General features: G+C 49.6%; 1 protein-coding gene across 1 annotated transcript in view; it reads right to left on the bottom strand.

Annotated features, from left to right (window-relative positions):
• Positions 1-22,131, bottom strand: part of LOC138566218 (dnaJ homolog subfamily C member 3-like) — a 406,060-nt gene that overhangs the window by 246,585 nt on the left and 137,344 nt on the right. Inside the window, exon 5 of the mRNA XM_069643277.1 lies at positions 2,664-2,807. Coding sequence (XP_069499378.1) covers positions 2,664-2,807 — 144 coding nt within the window. The remainder of the gene's footprint in view (positions 1-2,663; positions 2,808-22,131) is intronic.

Here is a 22,131-nt window from a genome sequence, read left to right as displayed (position 1 = left end):
ACGCTCTACAGTAAAAACTACGATACATCAAGTATAAAACCGCCCTTCAAAATTATAGTGGACACGAACGAAGGGGCTACAAGAAAAATAGTGAATCAAACAGTTTGGGAAAAAAGTGGATAGCGAGGGCTCATGGGCATGGTTAGCGCAGGCCTTGATCCTGAAGAAAGGAAAAGATTAACTCGAGGTACAAGGAGATGTCTCGGTCACCCTCTCCCTCGGTTTATAGCTGTGCATCCCTTTGAGACCAGTTCACGTCTGGAGCAGTTACTGTGGATTCCACACTGGTAATGAATACTCTGGTCGATTTTTGGAATTCTAGCACATACAAAATAGTGCATTTAACTGGGCTGACAGCAGCAACGTCACCTGGTTGGCACACTGCTCCTCATGGACAGTTTGTCTTCAAAATAGCCATCACCATTCCCAGCTTCCCTTCACTGCCAAGCCTATGTGATACGATCCCAGCCAAAGACGGTCTCTAAACACGAAATCCTTAGAGACAAAAAACCATGGCAAGCATGCCACGGCCAGCTGGATTTTCCGGTGCGCCCAGAAGATAACGTCCCAATAGGCGACTATGGTCATCAATCTGTCTGTCCATGCTGCTTCTTGCTACAATTCCTATCGCCTATGGGTCATGCAATGTCATCTCAGTCCCCACCCACTAGTCACGTTTGGAGACTCTGTTTGGAGACTCCTCCACTCTCCCCTTCACTATAATTCTACTCTCAGAGCCAAGATGGCACAATTAAATCTCATAAGATTGGGTTACAGTGCTCACCATCTTAGCCCTGCAGATGAAGGCAGGTGGTAGGGAGCGAGAACTTCAGAAAGTCTGCTTCATATATGCCTTCAATATTAATTGTGGGCGGTCTCTGCACCTCAAGGACATTCTCTCCAGGGGTCAGCAATGCCTTCTCGGTATTAAACACTGCAATAGGAGACCCAGAAATATGGGTGGGCATACAGCTCTGCAAAGGAGACACTTCCACCAAGCCTAGTTGGCTACATCACAAATGGCAGAACTTTTTGTTTTACATTGATTTTTGGTCTCAAGTATGGCCTGTGGCACCATTTCATAGCTAGTGAGAGGTGGCTTGACGGTCATACTTTCAAACAAAGCATAGTTGGTTGAAAGCAACAGAGCCAGAGAAAGCAGAGGGAAGGCTGCAAGAAGAGTATGGAGGTAAAGCTGAATGCAGAAGGTGTCGATTGGAAGCAACTTCAGAGGAGATCTTAATGAGCAGCAGGTCATGATATGATATTTTATTCATATCGCGCTCATACACAAGTGTTTGAGCGCGACAAGGCAAGCGAGGGGAACAAGGGAGAACAAAAAACAATGATCTTACTAGGCCCAGTGATATTGAGAACGCGCAAGTGCATGGGAGAAGGGAAATGGGAAAAGTGCATGGAAGGGGGGAGAAGTGGAAAGTGCGGAGCAAAGGAAAACAGATAAATAATAAAATAAATAATAAACGCAACAAAACAGTGGTAGTGCAGCCAGCAAGTGGCAAGTGCTGGGTTGAGGCAGCAGAAAGGGTATGTCTGATAAGTGCAGGAAAAAAGGGGGGTGGGGGACAGTAAGGTTACAGATTCAGACGCCAGTGCAGGTATTGCCTGGAGGTAGTTTGGGTGGGTGACAGGGTGAGCAGGTACCTGGGCCTGGAAGATTGAGGGTAGTCCCGAGAGAGAAAAGATCAGCCGGAAGGAGGAGGGGCGAAGGCAGAAGCAAGGAGGAAGGTCTTGAGGTGCTTCCGGAACCAGATGGTTCTCCTCAAGTTTCAGAGTGGTTGGGAGTTTGTTCCAGAGGGAAGCCCCAGGCGAAGACAGATCTACCCCCAGCTCATTTATTTGAAAAACGACTGACCCAGAGGGAGTTAGAGGAAGAAGAGCGAAGAGCTCGAGGGGGGAGGCATTTACCGGAGGATAGCTGAAGGTAATTTGGACCCAGGCCCCACAAAGCCTTGTGGACAATGCAGAGGGTTCTGAATTTAATCCTTGCGTCCACTTAGAGCCAGTGGAGAGATTTCAGGGCTGGAGAGATATGATCCCAGGGCTTGAGGCCAAGGACAAGTCTTGCAGCCCTGTTCTGGATGAGTTGTAAAGGGCGGAGAGTAGAGTCAAGTAGATTTAGAAAAAGGCTGTTACAATAGTCCAACCTAGAGAGAAGCAGGGCTCGGGAGACAGTGAGCTTCTGGGGGGAAAGAGAGGAAAGGCAGAGTACCTCTGAGGAGGGGCACTAGGAAGTTTGACTTTTTAGCGACATCACAGATGTGGGCAGACAAGGAAAGCGTGGAATCAAAGATGAACCCAAGGATCTTAGCCTCGCAGGTGGGGGTAGGAGGAGAGCCAAGGGAGTGTGGCCAGAGAGTGAGGGGAAAGGAGGATGAAGGTGTGCAGATGAGGAGGATCTCTGTCTTGCTGGCATTCAGGCAGAGATCGTTGGAGGCACATCCACCCTGAATGGCAGTGAGGCAATCAGAGATGATGTAAGGAGAGGAGGTGGCAGAGGGAAGTCTGAAGATGATGCTCCAAAGCTATAACCCGAGTGTCGATTGGTTTTCATTTATGTATGACAAATGTTCAATCACTTTGTGGTCATGATCACCAGCATCTTAAGTGTGCTAATATTACTATAGCGCTTTGCTGTACAATACCTCAATCACTCGCTCTAGGAATGAGATGGCGTTGGTGAAGTCTCTTCTATCCGCTGAGGCCTCTGCTTCCTGCATGTTCGTCTCCAGCTCTTGGATTCTGGCAAGTTGATTTTGGGCCTCTTCGTTGTCTGGGCTGTTCTGCAACTGTATACAAGAGAAAAAGAAAATGAGATGCAAATCATATCACTCTGAAGCCAAATGAGACAAAACACCATTAATAAACAGATCTCATCTTTCTATTTCACAGCTGGAGTAGCAGATGCCAAATTGGCAAAGGCTTGGGCTCAGGTTGCCTTCCCTTTGCAATGTTAAGCAGTGAATCCCAGCAAGGAAAGCAATATTTTCCTCATCTATTCCCTTAAGCATAGGTTCACAGCAGTATCCTCTCTGCCCACTTCAGCATGTCATTTGGATTCTGGCTGCAAGGCACGGAAACAAATCCAGGCATACCCAGTGGGAGCAGTTGATAGATAAATACATTGGTTTCCCAAAATGGACATGGTACACCACTTTCCCACTTTATCGGAGTTACCAAAAAAAAATAAACAATCTTTGATAAGACATGAAAAGTCCATTTGTTTTTTTGATAATCACAAGTAATGATAACCAGCAACATTACTCTGCTTAAAAATGCACACCATACCATATCCGTAAAGGAGGGACTACCTTTGCCCTTCCCCCACTAAATATTTGTTTAAAATATTCCACCTTAGAATCTAGTCAGAATATTTTCTTTTTACCTTCAGATATTTCTTTCTTCATATCTCAATCAACTCATTCCCCAAATAAATGCCACTGTATTCTGGGTTTACTAGATCAGTGGCACTTTTCGCGTTTCTCCCCGTGCCAAGAGTGCACAATGCATCGTAAATGATGGGAATGAAGGTCTGTCACAAGCACATACTGAACCAGATTACAAAATGTAAGCAGCAGTAGACATTTCATAGAGAACGGACCGGTGGGAAGTGATGTGGTTACCACTCTAAAATGGGAAAAGCTGAATGCCTTTTAGGGACTGTCCGTAAAGGGAGCGGAAAATATGAAGGCATTGTAAGGCCTTGTAAAGCACCTGGTACTTATTAACGACTCCAACTGCAGTGGGTGAAGCCCATCCTGAAGCACATATGTACAAGTTAAATCAGGTTACCAACCTGCTGAATCGGATACTCTGAGGATATTGCCAACTTCTGAACCTCCCTTTCCTGCTCGATTCCTCTATGGTCTAGGTCACCCTCCTACCCTCTCCCCTCATCTCCCTCTGCCCTGAAGCATCTGAAATGAGTAAGCCCCATTATAGAACTAAAATAAATACAATCCCTTTTGGCACTATTCCATGTGCCCTTTCAAGCGGAACAGTAGTAGCCTCTTCGTCTGTAATTAAATCTGAGAAAATATGAATTACAGTGTCTTTCAGATCAACGTCTAAGATAGTTTCCGGAACATTTTGTGTCCGTATAACTTCTGGATATGTTCTCAAGGTCCTCACACTATATTTCAAGGTTTTCTGTAAGCCTGGCCAGCTCCTCTAAGGCGATATCAGACCGTTTGCTCTTCTGTGTCAATTCATGGATTGCCCGCTCATTGATGTCTACACGCTCCCCCAGGGAAGAAATGTCCCTGCTGAAATCGGATAGTGACTGCCCGATTTCCATATTTAAGGAAGTGAACTGCACTGAAATGAAACAAGAAACTTGTCCTGGAATTCTTGGAAGCTAGTTGCATACTCCTCCTTGGAGGCAGCCATTTCTGGATTTGAGCTGCTAGACTTTAATGGGGTTAGCTGCAGGGATGTTTCCGGCTAAGGGTGTCACCTGGCCCATGGCCCACAGTCTTTGTAGCAGATTTGTCACAATTTGAGGAGCCTGGGCACCCCACCTGGTTAACCTTTCTGCCCCTCGGCATTTGATGCACAGGATACTGTGTTCCTCTCCCCCCGCCCCCATCTGTTTTGTAACAATTCTGTGGCGACTGGCACCTCCTCCACATGAAAGGAGATATGCTGTAAGTTATCCTGGCGGCAGAGGGACACCTAGCGACATTTCTCCTCAGATTTTTACCAGGGATTATACCGGGACCATGACAGGTGCTTTATTTTCGTGATCACCTGCCCTTGCAGTTGTGCGTCCCCTCCGCTGTGCGAAGGGTCTAGGAGGATTCAGCGGGGTGGCAAAGGTCTGTAGTTGAGGACTGGGGTGGTCGATGCTATTAAAAATCGCCTGATCGCGATGGACGGGCTACGCCCTGCTAACCTACCAGTGCTTTAGCACCAGGTCCCTGCTACGGTGTCCACTTGCTGTTCTATGATGACCCACACTTGGGGAGAGTCTTTGTTGGGAGCTCCTTCACAGGCTAGTACGAGATTGTGCCGGCCACACCCTTCCAAATAGCTAGTCTTCTCCGGGTGATGCCTCGCTTCGATGTAGTCATTAGAGGGGGCGCTGCTCTAATTTGAGTTTAAGAAAACGAGCACCCGCACACATCCTCAAGGGGCAGCGGCTATCTTGGAATCCCCTTCATTAATGTAAGGGAGAACTACAGCATTGATCATCCAGGCTTCTGGTAAATAAGTCAGAGAATTTCCTGCAAAAAGAGATCCAGAGTATTATGTGTAAGACACTGAGACATGACCTAATGGACAGCCTCAAATATTCCACACATGGGCAGCCATCAATGCTACTTTATTTCTTGTAGAATGCGTTCTGCTCATTCTTGGAGGAGGGGCCAAGCAGAACTCAAAGATGCTCTTTGCAAGATATAATGGGTCTTCAAATCTGGCTTTGATGGTAAAGTTGCTTCTTGGGGGCCAGCTAAGGTAAGTGAATGGGGGGGGGGGTTATGAATTTAGAGCTTCTCTCAAAGGAGATTGCGAATGCGCATGTCCCTGAATGTTTTAAGGGAATTGGACAAAGCTAGATTGCAAGTAGCAACAATGACATCAATGTCCGTTGTGTTATGCAAGGCTTATTTGTAGAGCTAGCTAAGCGTCAGAATACCATTTCCTTTGGCAGCTGTCCTTGAACTCCAAAAGAAAATGCCCTTATCATGATTCCTGTGTCAGCCTCTGAAAACGCTGGGGGTCCACCTAGACGCCTCCCTATCCCTCACCAAACAAGTGAATGCAATCGCCTCCTCAGAGGCTTACACAGAGAAACTCATTAATGCAGCCAGACAATTCCTTACACCTACCAGCTGCTTAACCATTATCCGGGCCATCACTGGGAGGCTCTATTTGCAGGGACCTCCAAACAGCACATCCTCAAAATGCAAATAATTGAAAACAGAGCTGTGCGCTCAGCTCTCAACATCCCAAAAACACACTCTCCATAACACACAAATGTCTCTCTAAAACGGCCCGGAATACCTGTTGCAAAAAATTGTGAGAATGCAAACTTGCAGACCAGTAAAATCATACCATACGCATCGGCAGGTCTTACCGAGGAGGATCCATCTTCCCTACAGTGGCGGCAAACCAATGGAACTTCCTCCACCCGTATTAAGGGCAAAGGGATCCTACTTGCCCTTCCGCAAGGCTTTAAACACTTTTCTGTTTGGCTGTGGGATCTAACCCAGAGACCCTTACTCACTGTACCAGCCTACTATTAGCGGTTCTTTGTCTATTTCGCTTTGCCTGTGTTTAACTGGTTCTTCAAAAGCGCCCAGATGAAAGGACCCCCAGGAGAATAGTTCGTATAGACCCATCTCTTTGTTGAACTTGGATGCCAATATATATTCCAAGATCCTGGCCAATCACCTCGCGCCTATACTTCCGAGCATCATCGACCCGGACCAGACCGGGTTTATTTTCCATAGGTCGACAAAAGATAACATTCGCAGGGCACTGGATCTGATTGAGGTCGCCAATCAGGACTCCCCAACAGCTGGCCCTGGACGCAACCAAAGCCTTCGACAAGGTGGACTGGCCCTATCTGCGCCTCACCCTGGAGGCTTTTGGCTTTGGCTTAACCTTCAGGAGGATGATCCTAGCGAACTAAGCCCCTAAGATTCGGCTCAGAGTTAATGGCCGCCTGTCAGATCCAATCCCTCTCACATGCGGAACGCGACAGGGATGCCCACCATCTCCCCTGCTCTTCGCCTTGGCCATGGAACCGTTAGCCCAGCGAGTTCGCCTGAGCCCCCTGATCAGTGGCCCGAGGATCGGCTCGGCCCAACACAAAATTGCTCTCTACGCGGACGATGTGCTGCTAACCATCACAAACATCAAAACTTCCATGAGGGCATCCCTAACCGAAATCCAGGACTTCGGAAGGGTATCAGGATTCGCCATCAACTTCCCAAAATCAACAGCGCTCGGAGTGGGCCTGAGCCCAGGCGAGAGGGAGGCCTTAGAGAAGCAATGCCCGCTCCAATGGAGCACCCAAGCAATCCCATACCTGGGGGTTCGGATCCCCGCTCACCCAGCGAAAGTTTACCAGGTCAACTTCCCCCCACTCTTCGAGGAATTGGAAAGGGACCTTGCCCATTGGCAGACGCAGGAGATCTCGCTGCTTGGACGCATAACAACATGCAAAATGAACCTTCTCCCCAGCTTCCTCTACGCCTGTGCTTCCCTCCCAACCACAATCCCCCCCGCCCCCTCCTACAGCGGCTCCAAATGAAAATCATCGACTTTATTTGGAAGGGCAAGAAAGCGCGGATCCCTCGGAGAACGATGATGGCCAGCACGAGACTAAGAGGACTGGGGGTGGCGGACCTCCGGAAATATCAAACAGCAGCGCAACTGGCCCACCTTCAAGCATGGGGACTCGCCATAGAGCGCCCAAAGTGGGTAGAGATCGAACAATCCCGCCTTCCTCTCCCCCTTCATTTTCTTCCGTTTATCCCCACCGCACTACGCAGGAGCTGGCCAGGAGTGCTGACCGCCATGAAGCAGTCGATAAAGGCATGGGAGTGGGCCCTGCAGACTTAGAGGTATCCCAAGAGGCCTGGGCGCATCCTCTCCAGTCTTCCTCAACCCAGCCTTTTCCCCGGGAACTCACCCAACGAACTTTAGGAACTGGGTGGCGGGGGACCTCGAAACCTTAGGGCAGCTATTTGAGGGGGACGCCGCCCTCACATTCAAATGCTGTAAAACGATTTTCCAGCTAGCGGAGACGGACAGATTTACTTATGCCCAACTGAGACACTGGTGCTCCCACTCCCAGACCCGAGCAGAGGCTACATGTCCCCTTGCTTCGCTAGAGCTTACAGTAAACGACCTGCTTGCCCGGGGAAAGATCCCGGCCCTCTATGAACTATTGCAGGAAGATCCCCCTCCAGACTAGGCCCTCCTATATGTCCCAATGGGAGGCGGACCTGGGTCATGCTATTGAAGATCACACGTGGGTGGATGTCTGGACTAGAACGCGCACAGCATCCCGCTGCATCACTAACCGGGAATGCGCCCACAAACTAGTTTTGCGCTGGTACTACCCCACCATGCGCCTCCATCACTTCCAGCAGGCTCTGAACCCCCACTGCTGGCGTCTCTGCAGCCGCCCAGGTTCCTACTTCCATATGTGGTGGACCTGCCCTAAAATAAGGGAATTCTGGACCCAATGCCTTGCTACCATAAAGGACATCACCCAAGTGGAAATCCCACTAACGCCCGAGTAAATCCTGCTGGGGATCCTGCTCCCGGACTCTTACCCGAGAACAAGGAGGAGGGCAACCCTGATATCCCAATTCTTGCTGGCAGCCAAAATCAGTGGCCCGCACCTGGAAGTCCGTGGAAGGACCCCCAATGACCCTCTGGTGGGTTAAACTTTGGGACATCCTGATAGCTGAGAAGGTCAAGGCAGCCAAAGCGGGACTGCTCCACCGATTCACTGATATTTGGGGACCAGTCATAGACTATGACCAGAACTATCCGGCCCTGACCTATAAGCCACGCCTGATCGCGAAAGCCCTCCACTTTATGGGCGACAATTCGCCACCTGGTCAGGCCTGAATGAGGCCGGAAACAAGGCCTGCCTGGAAACACGTGGGGGAGTGAGGGGGGTGGTTTATTTTGGTTTTATATGCTCTGCGAGGTTATAAGCAATGTCACTGTATATGTTCTCCTGTGTGCTGATTCATAAATAAACAAATAAAATAAAAAAACGGCCAGATGCCTACGGACTTGGCGCTTTACAAATGCAAATATAAATAAACATACAAAACACAAACACTTGTGAACATTGTACGTCTTGGGAGCCTTTTTGAAGGCTGGATGATTAGTGAAGCAATAAAGAGAGGCAGATTACTTCATAGAATCACTGCCAAGATGGTTAAACAGCCAACTACCAAACAGAGCCTTTTAAACTTTGGCAATAGTGGCATACGTTGTGTGAATAAATGTTAAAAAGGGAGGAGGAACACAACATTTTAACACCAGAGTGAGGAATGCTATCCACCAACCCCCACCCAGTCCGCATGAAGTGGCGATATAAATGCAACCTGTAAAAGAAGCAGTGAACAAGAGTGGAATACACACTGCACACGGTTCCCCATTTCAGCTGCAATACTGGGACTCATGGATGAGGAACAAGGAACTTACCTGCAACTATTGCTCTCCAGCATGGGTGTGCCATGGATTCAAATGCTCATGAATATTCCCCACCATCAGGCTGGGAATCATCTGTAAAAAGAAAAACAGTTTCACTTACAAACTATATCCCTCCTCTACACCAATCACTGTCACATGGGTCATACTGCTCCCATCCACTGACAGTCCTCTCCTTAAGCCCCTCCTCTGGCAGCCATCTTTAGATTTGATAAGCACGTAAAGTGTCAGTATGGCCAAGAAGAGACGCAGAGGGGACGGTGGGAGGGTTTGCATGTGTATTCCATGCCAGACCCATGCTGAAGAACAATAGTTACAGGTGAGTAACTTGTTCCTTCTCGATCATGGGGTCTGGCATGTATCACATGTTCATGAATAACTAACAGCAGTACAACATTACACAACCACGGGCGGTAGCAAGGCTCAACAGAAGCAATTAACTCTTGCCTCTGGTACAGACTCACCTCAAGCAAACTCGTTGTGTTGCACTGCTTGGCCAACTCCGGACTCCTCCCTGGAATCCCTGTCGAAGCAGTAGAACTTCGTGAAGGTGTGCATGGACCTCCACGTAGCAGCCCTGCTGATGTCCAGCTGCGGCACACCAGCTAGGAATGCTGTCGTTGCAGCGATCGCTCTGGTGGAGTAGGCTCTCGGACGGCCGGGCAGCAGTCGGTTTGCCAACCGATGACAGTGCATGATGCAGCCGGAGAGCCACCTGGAGATGGAAGCCTTGGACAGGGGCTTCCCATGGTTCACAGGACCAAAGTTCACGAACACCGGTGAAGTCTCTCTCCGTGCGTGCCACGTAAAACTTCAGGGCATGACCAAAGTTCAGCGATTTGTGGAAAGTCAGGTATGGCTGCTTGCAGAACAGGGCCTGTATCTCACTCACCCTCCTGGCAGATGGCCACATGGAAAGCAGTTTTCCACGAGAGGCACTTGAGAGGGGCCCGATGCATAGGCTCGAAGGGCCTCCCCTCCCCCATGAGCCTCGTCAGCACCATGTTGAGTTCCCACGCCGGGACCGGAGCCTTCACCGGCGGGAAATATCAAAAATGTCCTTTGAGGAATTCCTTTGTGAGTCGTAGAATCTATGGGGTTGTGACCCTCGGAGGGGTAATCTTCTGCGACCGGCACCACCTAACGAAACGCTTCCATTTGTGACCAAAGCACATCAAAGTCGACAATGCTCTGGCCTTGGCGAGGCCCTCCGTGCAGTCTGCAGGCAACTCATATCCTCCAAACTCTAGGGCTGCAGGAGCTAAGCCCTCAGGTTGAGTGATCCTGGGTCGTGATGCAGGATTGCGCCTCCTTCTCTGGCCAGAACATCCGGGACCACTGGCAGCTTGATCGGAGACAACGCTGCCAGGCTGAGAAGGACAGGACACCAAATCTGCCTCGGCCACACCAGGGGCGAGTATCATTCTGCACTAATACTGTCGGAGTGTATTGATGACCCGTAGCAGGAGATGCAACTGAGCAAACTCATTCAGAAACATCACTTTTCACAGGAAGGAGAACGTGTCCCCCAGGGTCCTCGGTTGGTGGAATCTGCTGGCAAACCTCTGGAATTTGGGGTTAGCCACCATCGCAAAAAGATCAATGTGGGGCATGCCCCACTTTGCGAAGATGTAGTCCACCTGGTCCTGCCAAAGTTCCCACTCGTGGTAGGAGTGCAATTCCCTGTTAAGGGAATCCGCGATGGTGTTCGACTCCCGGTAGGTGAAGAGGGACAAGGAAAATTTCTTGTCCAATGGCCCAAGGACCTAAGTCCTGCGCTTCCCTGGAGATCGCCGGGGATAGAGTGCCACCTATTTTCCTAATGTAGAACATTGTGGCGGTGTTGTCCGTGAATATCCTCACCACCTTGCCCTTCAGAGACGGAAGAAAAGACTGAGGGCCCAGAAAACTGCCCGTAGCTCCAGCATGTTTATATGGAGATCCTTCTCCGGCAGCCACAAGCCTCTGGTGTGCAGAAGTCCGGTGTGGGCTCCCCAGCCTTCCAGCGAAGCGTCTATGGTGACCGTTTCCTGGAATGGAGTGTTCTGAAACCCGGTGCCCCGGGCGATGTTGGAGCACACACCCCAACACCTACACCCCACCACCTTATCGCCCGACAGAACTCGTCTAGAGTGATCTTGTCCATGAAGTTTTCAGACACTTGTAGCCAGCAAGTATCCAGGAACTCCTGAAGAGGTCGCATCAGTAAAATACAGAGCCGGATGAGGTAGATGCAGGACAACATCACGCCGAGCAACGACTTGATGGTCCGCACTGTGGCCGTCTTCATTGACAACAGCCATTGCACCTTCCCCTGGGTTCTACGTTATTTCGCCGAAAGAAATTTCATCGTGGGACTTTTCATCGCCAACATTTTTATTTTTTTTTTATTTTTATGGGGCTGCACCCCCCCCAAGCCCCCCTTACTTAAATAATCATACCCCAACCCGCACAAACACCCCCCCTAAAAAAATTAAAACAAAAAAAAATGTTGCCGATGAAAAGTCCCACGATGAAAAATACTTCGACGAAATGCGTGTATACCTTCCCCTGAAGGGCCGCTACCACCTCCTCTGAGGGGGATGCTAGGCAGGATACTGTATGGAGTCTGGCCCCCAGGAACAACGCGTTCTGAAATGGTGTCAAGCAGGACTTTGGATAATTGATGGAGTCCTAGATCCATCATGTCCGACGGCCAACTCTCGCGAGCGTGCCCAGATTAGCCAGTCGTTGAGGTACGGGTGCAAGTGAATCCCTGTAGATGCAGATGGGCCGCTACCGGTGCCAGGCACTGCATGAACACTCTGGGAGCCAACTTCAAGCCAAAGGTTAGTGCCTGTACTGGTAGTGCTGTCCCTGCACTACGAAGGGTAAAAAAAATCTGGTGTTTCCTGTGAATGGGGACATGGAAGTAGGCGTCCTCCAGATCCAGCAAAGTCAAGAAATCCCCTCTTTCCAGTTGGCTGAGCACGTGCTGCAGCGCAACCATCCTGAATTTCTCAGACTTGAGGTACTTGTTAAGACGTCGTGGGGAACCAGCTCTATCACCCCCTTTACGTAGCATGGCCCGTACCTCCTCTAAGAGTAGAGGGATGTTCTTCTCCTGACAGGCCAGTGCTGAAACTCCTGGGTATGTCCTTGGACAGGAGCGTCCAGCACCCATCTGTCAGTGATGATCTTTTCCCCCGCTCGCTGACGAACCTAGTCAGCCGGCCTCCCACCGGGGTGCACGGGTAGGATCCCGATGTCTTGGCCGGTACAGGCTTGCTTCGGCGCTCGCGACCTGCCCTGCCGGCGACGCTGTCCTCCTCCACAGTAGGCTTAGGAATGGCCTCCGTTAGCTTCCTGAGTCGTGGATCTGGAAGGCTGACGGTATGAGAAGGCAAAACCTTTGGAACACCTGCCCGACTTTCCTCTGGAAGAGCGAAAAGAAGAGCAGTGCTGGGCAGGGAACGGGCAGTCTCCGTATCCGCCTTGATGGCCTGTAGGAACTCGTCAACGACCTTCCCAAAAAGGATATCTCCATCAAACCTTCCCAAAAAGGTCATCTCTGTCGAAAGACATGTCCAGTACCATTTGTTTGTACCTCGTTGCGGAAATTTGTTGCCTTCATCCAGCCTTGGCGATGAAGGCAGGCACCGTTCCTCATCTGGCGTAACCCCATGTCGGTAACTTCCAGCGCCACTGTGATAGCGTGAGCAGATGCTACCTCTCCCTCCTTAAAGAGGGCGATCGCCTCCATCCTCTCGTCATCCGGGAGGAACTCCAAAATAGGACCCAAATTGTACTACAGCTCTGCGTCGTACCAATCTAGGATCGCCAGTGTTTTGGCCACCATGATGGTGAACGCTGCAGTGTAAATCACTCTCCTCCCCATGGCGTCCATCTTCTTACCCTTGCTGTCCAGAGCGACTGAAGACGACGAGGACCGGTGGGAGGGCCATTTCCTAGCAGCCGCCGAAACCACCAAATCCAGTGATGGTTGCAACCTCAGGCACTTGGGTGTGGATTCCGGTACCCGGTACTTCTTCTCCAGCCTATCCTGGTTGGCTGGATCCTTGCAAGGGTTCTTCAAGCAGGCCAGGCCCTCCTCCCACACGTGGTCCAGGAGGGGCACCGCCATGATGGTCTTCCTCTTGGCCTCGCGCCTATGGTACAGGAAACCCTCCTTTCGGGTTTCTTCAGCACAAGCTGGATCAGCTCGGAGGCTCTGGCGATCATAGAAAGGTACGACTCCAGCTCGTCCGGTGGGGACGCCCTAGGCTGCAGGGACCCGCTGCTAGCTCCAACAATCTAGTCGTTGTCGTCCGTCCTTGTGGCCGTATCCGTCCCTGTACCAGTGTCTGGGTCCACTGGGGAATAGGGGGCCTGACACAGACGTGGAGGCTGAAATGGGGGCGTCGGATGGCGCTTCCTCTTCTTCGCTGGCGGTTCCTCATGGACTGTTGGAACCAGCCCTTGTGGCATCCTTTTCTGGATCTCAGACACCAAGGTGTGGAGGATTGATAAGATGTCCAGAGACACATCCGGGAATACAAGGCCCCACGCTGTTGTCGCCGTCCTCGTGGACCGTGTGTAGGGACTCAAGATTTTCGTTGTCCGTGGACTAAATTTTCATGGCCTGGGACTGATACAGGGCCTCCTTGCCCCCCCCCCTCTTTTTTCCACTCTGAGGGGCTGGAGCCGGGTTCTGCGACGGTGTCCTCTTCTACAGCCTGCCGGCAGACCTTGTCAAAGTCACTTGTCAAAGTACACACGTGCCTTTATGGCATATCGCCGGACTACTTGAAGAGCTTAGTGCTCTACACTCCCAGGAGAAGTCTACGCTCGGAGGGAAAGTGCCTTCTGTCTGTGCCTAAGTTCAAGTTGAAATCTGGGTTGGGTAGATCCTTTCTGGTGATGGCTCCTAAATTGTGGAACAGCGTCCTGAAACTCTAAGGTCAGAAGTAAATCACCTTGCTTTCAGGAAGCAGTTGAAGACACACCTTTTTAGATGATGAATCCGGGGAAAGCAGTGTTCAGGGTCACTTATGAGGCCGCAGTATTCGTTATTTAAGGTCTGTCGTGCAGCTGCTGTGTTGTAAATTTAAGCGCCCTGATGTCCTTGGGCTACCGGCGCTATACAAAAATTAAATGCATACATGCATACATACTATGGCGGCCTTGCGCCGTGGAGGGAGGGATACCTTCAGCGCTGTGGGCTCTACTGTCTCAGGGACAGCCCCCTTAGCTTTCGAGAGAGCAGCTGCCACTAGCTCTATAGCCGACAAAGACTTATCCTGTGCAGCTTGGGCCGTCTTGGGCAGCACGGCCTTCTTCTCCACCGTCTGAGGCGTCTCGGGCTTCTCCTGCAGTTTAGCCAGGTTGGACAACTTTTTCTTCAAGGAGAAGCTTGATTGCCGGCTGGCAATGGAGGCTGAAGATTAGGTCGATCGCACCCCATTGCCGTGGGACCCGCTTCCGCAGTGGACCCGGACATACGGTTCTTTGTCTCATCTAGGGTCGCCATGTATGAAGCGCCCTCACAGGACTAAGAAGACCACTCCTAGGACTGACCGGCCTTGGGTGAGGCATGTCCCTGCTCGAAGAAGAGGCCTTGGCATTCAGCCACGCTGCCAGTCTACTGTTCCTGTCCTTCGCCGCTTTCTTGGAGAAGGCATATCTCGCAATCTTCTTCCTTGTTGTCCGGATGCAGGCAGTAGAGGCATTGCATGTGCTTGCCGACAAAAACACATTTCGAAGCCCGCACTTGGAGCAGGACTTGAAGAGGGACCTTCCTTCTTCGTCCTTGAGGGGCTCTGAACTTCACCGACAACGCATCCCCGCTGTCGGCAGATGGAGAGAAAAGTGCACAGGCTCTTTCGGAACAAACATAGAACCTTTTTCTGCAGTAAACACAAAATAACGTAGAAGTAGCTTGCTGAGCAAATACGAGGACTCCCAACACTGAAGCGTGGGGTAAAAATCTGAAGATGGCTGCCAGAGGAGGGGCTTAGGGAGAGGACTGTCATTGGATGGGGGCAGTATGATCCAAAGGACAGTGATTGGTTTAAAGGAGAAATACAGTTTGTAAATGAAAGTAAACTGTTTTTCTTTTTACCGAGGATTCCCAGCCTGACAGGGAATATTCATGAGCATGTGAATCCATGCTAGACCCCATGCTGGAGAAGAACAGTTTCCCCCCCTGTAACCAGCAGCTTTCAGAACCCACTTCCGCTCAGTACTTAGACAAAGCGCTCGAAGGCTTCTCTGGGGCCGGGTCCCTGTGTGTCATGAAACCTACCAGGTGCTCATTATGTGGAGAAATTGTGTGATTAAATGACTTCTGCCCCGCTTTAGTACAAGGAGAAGTATTAGCTAAACTGTCTACTCAGCCCTTATACAAAACAAGAGTGATCGCCAGCCATTAAGGTCAAAGAGGCACCGTTAAGGAATATACCTCCTTCACCATTTGTGGTTTTGTGGGCCGAGGGAAAGGCATCCTGTCTCGTTCAACAGTCCATAATGAATGAATGTTCTCTATAAAATAAAGGTAAAAAATAAAATATATACATGGCAAATATATTACATACCTGTAAGCGTCTCTCCGATGCTTTGATCAGTGGTTTTTAAACTTTTTTATGCTGAGGCCCCCATGAGGAAAAAAAATGGATGCCGAGCCCCCCACATGCCATATCTGCATATATTTTTTATTAAAAGTAGTAATTATATTCACTATTTGAAGAGCCCTCCCTGGTCATACTTAGAGCCCCCCTATGGGGGGCCAGACCCACGGTTTGAAGACCACTGCCTTAGATCCACATGATTTGCATAGGCCAACATCTAGTGGTCGGCGCACAGTATTGCATGACTTTTTCCAAATTTGAAAAAGGGACGTCGTCAGGGCGTTTTTGTAATACTATCCCTAGTGTGGCGTGCACTGTACCCATGGTCCTTCACGTGTCGAGGTCCACAGATTGCTTTGTTTCTTATATGAGGGAGCATTAAGCCTATGTGCGAGTACAGGAAGGTGAAGAAAGGTAGGAGTTGTCTATGTACCTTCAACTCCAAGAGGGGAGGAGGGTGGGGCATGTGAATCCAAGCAGATACAAGCATCAGAAAGACGATTGTATGTAATATTTGTCTTCTGAGGCTTGTGCATCTTCTTAGAATCACATGCGTTGCATCGACTAGCAAGCAGTACCTAGAGAAGGAGGTGGGTTGTTAGAAGGTGCCTTAACACTGCTTGAAGCACTTGGTAATCTGCTCTCGTAGAAGGATCCACACTGTGTTGTGTGAAAGTTTGAATGGGACTCCATGCAGCTAATTTGCTAATAGCTTTGTCATGAATGCTAGAGTAGCCCCAGTGCCTCGAGTTGAATGGGCTCTCGACGTGAATGGTAAAGTTTTCTTTGACAGAGAATAGCAGAGCTCAATGCAATGTACAATCCATCTGGAAATGGCTGATTTAAAGTCAGTATCCCCTTCTCAGCCAGCAGCTAAGGAAACAAAGAATTGATCCGTTTCCCTTCTTGGTTTTGTTTTGTCTAGGTGGTACTCACTGCTCACCAGACATCAAGTGAATGGAGGCGTCTCTCTGCTGCATTCTGTGGGTTCTGAAAGAATGCTGAAGTTCTATAGATTAACATGAAATTTAGAAAAACATTTTAGAGAAAAATGTGGATGTGTTTTTAACGCTACCCCTTGTCTTTCTTTATGAATGCTTACAAATGGATCCTGAACAGAGAGCACTTTGAGTTCACTGACATTTCTTATTGAGGTAATGGCTATAAGAAAAGCAGTCTTGTATATGAGATGTTTAAGACAAGCATAGGTTCAAAAGGGGGCCCCATAAGCTTGGTAAGCATGACATTCAAGTCCTACCCTCGGGGTGGAGTTGAAATTAGGGGTTATAACCTCTTGAACCCTTCGATGAAAGCCTTAACCACGGGAACTGCCCAGCATGAAACTTTACTTTGAGAGGTGGAACATGCGGATAGCGCAGCCAGGTGGACTATAAGAGAATTAAAGACTAACCCGAGTATACCAAATATAGTAGATAGTGTATGATTATTAGTAGATATTAGTAAATAAAATTACCCTGTGCTTTGGACAAGGAAATATGAGAATGTACCCTGGAATCACTTTGGCCTACTCGCCATGCAGGGCATAAGTACCCACCTGGCCTGAGGAGACAGTCCAGTCATGTTTAAAGAGCTTCTTCTTCACTACGGACAAGCTTGTGATCAGTTCTTCTTTAGAGGAGCCAATTTCTGAAAGTTTTTCAGTCATTTGTGTCTTGAATTCAGTGATGCTAGCACCTGACCCTCTAGTCTGTTCTTCACCCCAACTATGGTAGAGGGACATTGTTGGCAGGTTTAATAATTTAGCAAACAGACAATTTTCTCCACTTGGCTCTGGTTGCCAGTGAGACTTGGCAAAACTCCTGTTTGATGATAGTATTCAGAATTGAATTAGCAAGCCTCAGTGTTTCTTTCCACAGCATCCCTTGAACTGAGTTGAGGTACTCCCCCTAAATCATTCAGGGAAAGATGCAGACCATACAGCAGCACCGCTTCTACAGTTGACAAGTAATACTGCCGCTAAGGTTTTAATGAAAAGTGGCACAACTGGGAGTATAACCGCTTCGTTTATACCAGCAAAGGCACACATTTTCCCCTTACCAGTTGTTTCCAGCTCTCACTGGAGTTCGAGTTGGTGATGTGATACCAGATATCTGAAGGACTGTGCCCTCTCAAGGGGATTTCATCCAACATGCCATGTGATGTTTTATTGGAAACATAATAATCTTCGATTTTTGAGCATTTGTCTTGAGTTTGTTATTTACTGCGTAGTTGAAGAAGAGGTTTAGCTTCCTCTGCAGCCCAATTGGGGTCAAAAAGCACCGACATCATCCGGCGGAGAGGGCCGAGCCGGGCTGCTCGGGGATTGTTAGGCAGAAACCTGTGCAGTTCCCTCTGGGACCACTGCAAAAGATTTAAGACTACAGGTGTTTGGCAGTAAACCCACTTGGTAGCAGTCTGTACCACACAGATTCACTTGGTAGCTGTGGCTGAGCAGTCAGACTTCCCTCAAGAAGAGTTAGGCAGTATACAGAGCATACAAAATAGGTACAGAGGTACAGTAGCACAAGCAAACACTGACCAGAGCTTGTGTAAAAGTATATGATTATTTATTTAAAACACTTGTAAAATTACACTAGCACAGAAAAAGGTAAGTAAATTCAAAACACAGTCCTAATTACTATATGTACATCCCTAGTTATTTCTTGGACAAGTCTTAGTTAACACCACTTATTTCCAGACAGAGGTGAGCGCTTAACGTTAGATGGCACTCCAACAAATTGTTTAAAAAGGGAGGGAAAAGGCAGAATTAAGAAAGCAATACAGCAAAACACTTTTCAGGGAACCACAGTAAGTATTAGAGAAGGCAGTCTATTGAGGAGCAAGGAAGTTCAGTGCCAGGCCCACTTTTGGGAGAGCCAGGCCAAATATGCCCAAGATCACACAATGTCACGAAGTCTCAAAAAATCTTTACAGGTGAGTAGAAAAGTTCTGTTAAGCTTAGAAAAGTTTAGTTAGGATGTCCCAGGCTAACCCAGGTTCGAGAGCCGAGGGCTAAATCTACCCCGTACAATCGGTGGCAAGGGAAGCCGGGCGGAACACAGTACCTTCAGAATGGAAAGGATCCTCCAGCGGTGGCAGTTGTTCCTTGTAGTGGGTGCAAGTCGCGGCGTCGTCCAGAGGAAGAGCAGATCTCGACGTGGAGGAAGGCTGAAGGTGGTTGCACTACCAGGGAAGAAACCAGCCGTGGAGTTTTCCGGTTAAAAGGATGTTACCCCTCTTTCGCGGTAGAGGTAAAAAGTGGTATTCCGGTTGCCGGGGTGCTTGGCAGAGGCAAGGCGGCCACAAGATGCTCCAGGGAGGCGAAAAGAAGGCAAAAACTGGTTGTCCCCACCAGTCAAGGGAAGAAGACTCTCCGGACTGGAGATCTCCTCTGTCGTTGGGAAGTGGTGAGACGGTTCCGCAGGGCTCCACCGTTGGTGTCGTCGTGGCAGGTCGGCTCAGCTTCTCCCTCTTCGGCTTCTTAGGTCCTGTGGCGACTTCTGAAGTTCCAGTCCCCAAAGCCCTGCTTTTATGCAGCAAACACCCATTCACCAGTCCTAGCTGTCACTCAAACATGCTAAGTGGTGAGCCGGGGGGCTCACCACTGGGCCAATCACACAAGAGTGCGACTTGAGTTGCCAAGGCAACTCAGTCCAGGGTGCCTAAATCCCCCTCCCACACATCCTGTAGACCCAGACACAGTGGCACCACGTTGGAGGGCTTCTGTGCAGAAGCCCACCAAAAGTGGAACAAAGGCTCGACTCGGGTTCAGGGTTACTAAAGTGAACCCAGACGCCATTTTGGCGGCGAGTTCTGGCAAAAAATCCCAACCAGTGAATTAATATTAAATAAATAAACCGGCGGTATCTTTAACATTGCACCAAAAAGTGGTGCATTAAAATCAATGGGAAATTCCATTGGGAAATATTCTGGTGGAATATTTCCGTGGTATCCACTGCCACCAGCCAGAAACTCGGCGAGGGGGGACGGGACAATACCCCCTCGACAAACAGACCCAGGGGCAATCTAATTGCCCCTACCAGTACTTCCACAGTATGGTGGTTTGTACTGGTTCTGTTCACAATTTAAGACTAGTAAAGTCAATGGTGACTTTACATGCCCAGGGAGACAGTAGTCAGTCCCAGGGTATGGCGTCTATGTTTGGGGGTCACTATGACACCCCTGTGTTAATGCACTGAGGGTGCTGTGTAACACATACAAAAACCAATGATAGCCTATGGGGAACAATACCCCAAAGCCCATAAGCACATTACAAGTCACAGGAATACACTCAAATCATGTCCAAGAGTGAGGGTAAAAAGAGTCCCACTCTTGGCAGGAGAAGAAAATAAACCCCAAAAATCCAGCAAAGCTGCTGGGGGACTCACTAGGTTAGGAAATTCAGCCTAAACAGAGAATTCTCCCTAACGGGGATCCACCTCTGGGTCGGTATCCCAGGTATCCGCCCACATGGACGTCATCGACAGTGTCACGCGGAACACTATCAGGATCCAAATCCACCAGCTCCCCTTCTGGATGACCCCGTGGAGGGGTGAAACCTACCGGAGACTGCACTGGTGGCCAAACCGTATGCGACTTCGACAGGAGGCCTGGGCAATGGGCATCCACACCCTCATTCTGTCGTGGCACAACCCGCACCTCATGCTCCACTGGACCGACAGGGCTCAGAGGAAATGGAAGCCGTGCATACAACTGCCCCAAAAGCGACTGCAGCGTGCTCAGCACCTGCATGGACTGAGTGTGGATTCACCAATGGATACTGAGGCGGTATAGCCCCAGCCTTGCCGATGTGGACGGTCCTGCCGGCTGCAGATCCAACACTGACAGATCGAAAAAGAGATGACTTTCTTCTTCCGGACTAGAGTCTAAGTTGTACATCGTGGGATCTTGCTGAAGTATCTCCAACGGGAGCAAAGGCCCAAAGCCGGGCCCACACTGCCACGGCACCCCCTTAGTCAATGACGCACCGTCGTCTACGAGGAATCCAGCCCGGTCGACGACGGTGCTGTCGTCACCATTGCCGCCGAAGGAATAGAAGGCCCCACCACCGTCAACAGAGGGACTTCCGTAGACGAACCCCTCGGCGACGGAACCAAGGCTGGCCTGGCCTCCTACGGCGAAGCGGACCACTTAGACGTTGAGCTGGATCGATGTTTGGAAGATTCACGGCCTGAAGGAGCGCAGCCTGTCCTTCGACGATGAGCGCTTCATCGACGAGGACGCTCGAGACTTCGACTTCTCGTTATCAGCCGCCGAGGATTTGTGCAAGAGCGTCGCCGACTTCTCCAGCGTGGCACCCACTTCGTTCGACTTTTCAACCGTGGGTGCCTTGTCTGAGAGGGGCCGCCCTTTACTCTGATGCACCGACCTGGGTCCAGATGACTCGCCGACTTTCCCCGCCTCCGACGCCAGCCCCGTCGTGCGCTGCTTCTTAGAGGGTGTTCCGCCGACTGCGCCCTCGTGCGCGACGACAACACCTTCTCTGCCGTAGTAGAGGACTGGCCCCCACAGGCCAAACCAGCCTCCAAACCCAGGCAAGTACCCTCGTTCAGCCAGCAAATCAACCGCCAATTGCGGTCCTTCAGCGTCTTCTGGGAGAAGCCTTGACAAATCTCACAGTTGTCCGCGGAATGATTGGGATACAGGCAATACAGACAGTCCGCATGCCCATCCCCTTCGTAGACGTTCTTGAGGCCGCAGGTCTCACACGGCCAAAACAAAACTATTTCTTCAGGCCCACAGATGACATGACGGGCCTAAAAGACACAAAATAGCAAAAGCACATGTAGAACATGAAGAGCAATTTTCTCGAAAGAAAACACGAGGTGATCCCAACCATTTGGAGACGGGTGAAATCTGAAGGTAAGCCATGGGGGCGGGGCTATTTTTACCATACGTCCTATTTGTGAAGTCTAAAGCACCCAAAAAGACATTGATAGGACACTCAGTGTTGATATTTTCTATAGGAAAACGCTATGTTAAAGTTACCGAGGTTTTCCCAGCCTGACGATGGGAAATATTCACTGCATGTGAATCCATGAAAGAGCCAATGCTGGAGAAGTGAAGCTGAAGGCTTTACGTCCCCTAAAAAAAGCAGAACAGGTTCAAAAACAAAGCAACGGGATTGGGGGTCCATAGAAACCATGCAGGGAAAGTTGCCAAAAGTGAAATCTTTCCCAATAGAATCCACATTTGTTGGTATGTTTCATAGAACATGGTTCAGATGCTCTTATTGAATAAAAGGGATTTTAATGCATTTCTTATTATGCAATTGATGGAGAAATTACAACTGCACTGCTGG

This window comes from Ambystoma mexicanum, chromosome 1p (genome assembly GCF_040938575.1).
Source record: "Ambystoma mexicanum isolate Mex_15411 chromosome 1p, UKY_AmexF1_1, whole genome shotgun sequence".
Taxonomy (NCBI): domain Eukaryota; kingdom Metazoa; phylum Chordata; class Amphibia; order Caudata; family Ambystomatidae; genus Ambystoma; species Ambystoma mexicanum.
Note: the sequence above shows the minus strand (reverse complement) of the source record. Positions and strands in the feature narration are given on the sequence as shown.